At 65.7% G+C, this 5000-nt stretch overlaps 2 protein-coding genes across 2 annotated transcripts in view; both read right to left on the bottom strand.

Annotated features, from left to right (window-relative positions):
- The window catches only part of LOC119104098 (protein cordon-bleu), a gene marked incomplete at its 3' end in the record, with an annotated part of 34042 nt that extends 32511 nt beyond the window's left edge, over nucleotides 1-1531 (bottom strand). The window contains 1 exon segment of the mRNA XM_037227775.1: nucleotides 1455-1531.
- Nucleotides 1532-2240: 709 nt separating this feature from the next.
- LOC119104101 (protein cordon-bleu) overlaps nucleotides 2241-5000 on the bottom strand; it is a 41832-nt gene continuing 39072 nt past the window's right edge. The window contains exon 6 of the mRNA XM_037227779.1: nucleotides 2241-2303. Within this exon, the coding sequence (XP_037083674.1) occupies nucleotides 2241-2303 (63 nt within the window). The remainder of the gene's footprint in view (nucleotides 2304-5000) is intronic.

The following is a 5000-nucleotide window of genomic DNA, read 5'->3' as shown; positions in this document are numbered from 1 at the left end:
GGACGGGCCTGTCACCGCACAGGCACCGCACTCAGGCGTGCGTGCGGGTGTCCGTCATAAACATAGCTGACGACCTCAAGCCATCCGTCACTCTTCCGTTCCCAGCCCTCTCCTCATCCCTTGAGACTGATGGCCGCAGGTGGCCCAGGAGAAGAGGATTAGCGAGGCTGCAGCCGTGTCAGCCACACCCGTAACTGAGCTGCGATCTGCCGACTCGGCCGGCGACTCCGGTGCCGCCTGGCTGCCGGCCGGGGCGGCGCGGGGCGGCGCGGACAATGCAGGAGTGGTGCGCTGAATGGCACCGCGCCGGCGGCCGGCAGCCGACACGGCCCGCTGCCGACGGAGCGCGCTTCCGGCCGGCCCGCCGCCGCCGGACGGCAGGTCACACTACTCGCCCCGGTCACAGGCGGTCAGGTTATGCTGCTGACCCCGGACACAGGGGTCAGGTCACGCCGACGACCGGGGGACGACGGTTGGCCGTGCCGCTGACCCGGCTCGCAGGAGACGAAAGGTCACACTGCTGATCAGTGTCACGTGCTCGACCCGGACCAGCGTCGAGTCGGGCGGCACGTGTCTGGGCCACCTCCTACGGCTTCCGCCACGACCCCCGCCCAGAGAAAAGACCGTGTCCGGGCCGAGCGCCGAGGAATGCGCCTGTGGGCGGGGGCTCGGCCGGCCACATCACCCCAGAGCACGGCGTGCAGGGCCTGGCGTTCAGGGAGCTGGTGCCTCCCGGCGGCTGTCTGGCACGGTTCGCACGCGGTAGTACTGGAGGTCAGCCAGGCGGTCGGACAGGCAGTACCTTGGTCACCGGCCGGCCATTCGACCAGCGGTCAGAGACTTTATAATTAACTGAGTAGCGGCGAGCATGGCGGTTACCGCCCGGCTAATTTAACTGCAAACGGCAAATAGCACAATGTCGATGAACCAAAAATCTAGCCATTCGTGAAGATTCGGCGTGATTAGCATGCTTCCCATGGAAGCGAGCTATAAAGGCGGAACTAAATAGGCCATCTCGTCAAGACGTGCGGACCTTTTACGTGGGCATCGAGCACGATCTCGATCTAAAACTATAGCGTGAAGAAATGATACCGATGCGCGTTCGAGTGGAACAGCCGAGCCCTCGGCGCGTTCACGCGTCACTGACCGTCCCAGCCGGTGGCCCGGCCGGCGGCGGCGGAGGAGCTCCGCCCGTCAGCCGCCTCACGGTCGCCCCCTCACGCACCTGGCGCCGGCGCGAGCAGCGCGATTAGCCGGGCGGATCAGCTGGCGAACCCAGTCGAGTACGACGGCGCGGCCAGCGGCTGACACCTCGTCACGTGTCGGCAGCCTCGGCCGGGCCGCCGTCGTCTGACGGCCGCCCTAGTCTGGAACTCGGGCGAGCCCGCCACTCGGGCTCGCGCGGGCGTCCAACGGATGAGCGCGCAGGCGGCGCTGCTCGAGCGCGTACTCACCAGTCACACGCGAGAGCTCGCGCGTCCGCCAGCCGCCAGGGTACGGTGACACTGTGCACCCCCTCCGAGGCCCGCGCACGGTACCACTGCGCCTCCGCTGCCGCCGCCGCCGCCGCCGCCGCCGCCGCCGGGCTACTGGAGCTGGCGCCGACCCGCGCCACCCGACGGTCGGCACCGGCGCCACCTGGCGGGGCGGCGTCCTCCGAGAGGTCGCCGGAGCTGCCGCACGGCTGGGCGTCCTCCCAAAGGTCAAGGGTGAGATGCTGAAGATGGGGACCGTCCGGGACGTGACAGGCGGTTGGGCGCCCTCTGCGGGGTAACAGGTTTCTACCGGGTAGTTGAATTCCCCTCTGGGTCGCGGGGGGACACGAGCTGGATCGGCGTCCTCGAAGAGGTCACAGAAAGCTAGCAAAATATTGCAACCTTGGTAACGTCGGTCAGTGCGCAGTGTGAATCATCGGATACCGCCGCGCGCGTCGTAACGTACGCAATCAACCCTGAGCAAACATCTCATCATCAGAGCAAACGCGTCCAGCTTTTTGCAGCCTCGATCACAAGTCACGCACGGCACGCCAACTGCATGTGCAAGGGTCAGTGAACAATGTGTCCATCACAATAGCGGGCGGCAGCGTGATCCAGAGACCCGACTGACGGGAGATCAACAGCAAGCTGGAATTACGGCTCCGTCGGCGTCCTCGTCAAGTTCAAAAGAAGACACTAAACTAGATCAGCGGGTTTTATCGTGCAGCCGACAGGAAATAGCAAGAGAAAAACCAGCACCATCAATTAGCCCAATGTTTTAATCAGCATGACAAATGAGCGCTCCTCCATCACCAGACCCCACCCGACCTGCGGTCAGCGCGACACGGAGGCGTTACGGTACCCGACCCGGCCGATCGGGGTCCCTCAGTGTTCCAAAGCACGCGGCGTGACGGCGTTTCCAGCGACCTGCGGCGGCGGCGGCGGCGGCGGCGGCGGCGCGGCCGGGCCGACTCCGAGCCCGCGGCGGCTGGCCCAGTCCCGGCTCCTGGGGCGGCTGGTCGTGGCACTACGCTAGGTCGGTCATCCCAATTTCGGGGGGTGACGCAGAGCGGGCCGCCCGGCCGCCCACGCGGTTTTGGCTCTGCCGCTCCGACCGACCGGAGGCGGGGCCGGAGGGGCTCCGGCGCGGACTGCTCCCAAATCGTGGAACGACTCAGATGCTATACCCTATTGCTGTCCCACGACCATGCCATCACAGAGCGCCTCAGTTGTAAATCGCAGTACGCCATTCGTGTGGCACCGTCCGAGCTGCACCCTAATGGTGCTGCACAATTGGTGCTACACATCATCGCCGCTCGCACAGCGGATCCTAAGCGCCACTCGTGCCGCACAGCTAATGCTACGTATCATCCGTGCGTGGGACGGACCACGCCTGGTGCTACACGGCTGGTGCTACACACCGCCCTACTCGAACAGGCCGCTGCCACATGCACTCTGCTTGGGTGCATCTGACGCTGCATGTCGCTCGTGCAGCACGACGATTTAAAACAAAAGCGCTGTTGCATCACCGAGGACGTCACCTCTGGAAACTTCAAGGTTATCGGTGTGTGCGCGCTCTCTCCAGATGAATTCCACCTTCGCTACTATGTGTGCACAAACCTTGTGGTACGGCTGTATGCGGTCGGGCACGATCAAGCGCACTGGCGTTGCGCAAGATGGGCTGAATTCATTTTTCGGTCTGCCGAGCTCCCGCCTGCGGTGTCAACCAAGACTGATCCACCCGTTAATCCAAGCGACGACAAACGGATTGAGATTCGCAGGCGGCAACGCTTGGTCGCTCTTTCTGGGTAAGATCAAATCCGCGCTGGACTAGAGCCTCCAAACGGGACATTGATCGTTCCGTCTGGCAAGAGTAGGTCACGGGAGAGCCGGGTGGTTGAGCAGCTTGCACTTTGCAACTGCATTGGATAACTATCCAAATCATGAAAAGCTGGAGCTTCGTTTCGTTGTTGCTGATGGCTCAAGCGTCCGTGAAAGCTTGCTGCACTTGCGGGGGCTGAACCATGAGATTCGCCGCACAAATTCTCCCTCTCCGACGCATTGTTCTGCCAGCAGGCAAATCCACGACCCGCACAGCAGATCTATCCGTCCCTGGCATGACTTGACTGTCATTACGAAGCTAATTTCCACTACAAGCACCAGTTCATCTCCGGGCAGCCGGCTTGAACTCCGCCACCAGACCGCTTTGTCTTTACATCGATTTGCATGCTGCCCGTAGCAAAATACCCATCTCACGCACCGATGTCCGGCAACAAAAAGCGTCGGCCGGCCGTCGGCGCCGCCGGTACCGTTGCCGCCTGCTGGGCGGCTTGTTTTTCCCGATCGGACGGGCGCGCGCTGGCGGCGCCTCGCGCTCCGTTACCCGGCTCCGCTCCGGCCGCGGAGCCGGCCTCCGGTCGGTGACGGAAGTCGGCGCCCCGGCCGCGAAGACGGCGCGAGCGCCTTGCCGTTACCGTACGCCGTCGACAGCCGGCGGCGCCGACGCGGGATTTTCGGCGGCGGCGGGCGGCGGCGGCCGAGCGAGCGAGTGACGCCCCCCCCGCGGAGCTGCGGGGCCGGCGCAGGGCTGCGAACGGCGGGCCCCGGCGCGGCCCGCTTCACCAGCTAGGCCTGCCAGCACGTCGTCTCGGGAGCCGTCCCCAGAAGCGTGCACGAGAGCGGGCCGGCCGGTTCCGGGAACGCTGCTCTACCGGTCGGGCCGTGCGGCTCCATGGCTCCTTTACGACGGGGCCGCCGGCGCCGGCACCGACCGCGGCTCCGGCTGACCAGCGCCGCCGGCCGAGCGGAGGAGGTGGCGTTCTGACGGCAGGCGCGCACGCGCGGAGGAGCGCCGCACCCGGCCGGACCTCCGCGGCAGAGTTACGGTCACGGTCGGCCAGGACAAGCCAGGAGAGAAGAAGAGAGGGCAAAACGGTCCGACAGGGGGACGAACAGCTGTCCAGATCACAGTAAGTCTGCACACCCGCGACACAACGTGGCATCCGCGCCCTCGGACGAAGCGCGCCCGGATCTCCGCCCCGCCATCGGCCGCTGTGCGCGAGAGCGGCCCGCCGCCGGTGGATGACGCTGCGTCTCGGCGGCGGCTCTCCACCCGGCTGGGCCCCTGCCGACGACGCGAGCGGCAGCGCTCCGGCGCCGGGGCCGGCCGCCGCGGCGAGCTCCTCCCGTGCCTGGCGCCGGCCCCGGGCGGGCAGCCTTTCTCCGGCGGTCGCGAGATGCGCCGTTTCACAAGCGACGCATGACGCAGCCGTTCGGTGTCGCTTTGTGTCGCCGAGGAGCAGTCCAGGGTGGCCCACATGGCGGGACGGGCCTGCGATGCGTCCCGACTGGCAGTGCTTACGTTCGCGCGCGCGGCGACAAGAAGCAGACATCCCGAAATCACGCCGGTTACGTCGATTACGCGGGCTGGGATTGCTCGTGGACAGCTGAAAACCTCGCCCAAAATTCCACGTCACATCCGGCGCTGTTTGCCCCATCAGACCGTAACAATAGCCCTTAGCGTTC

This window comes from Pollicipes pollicipes, unplaced genomic scaffold (genome assembly GCF_011947565.3).
Source record: "Pollicipes pollicipes isolate AB1234 unplaced genomic scaffold, Ppol_2.1 Scaffold_584;HRSCAF=661_pilon_pilon_pilon, whole genome shotgun sequence".
Classification (NCBI taxonomy): Eukaryota; Metazoa; Arthropoda; class Thecostraca; order Pollicipedomorpha; family Pollicipedidae; genus Pollicipes; species Pollicipes pollicipes.
The sequence above is the reverse complement of the archived record's forward strand: the minus strand, read 5'-3'. Positions and strand labels throughout refer to the sequence as shown.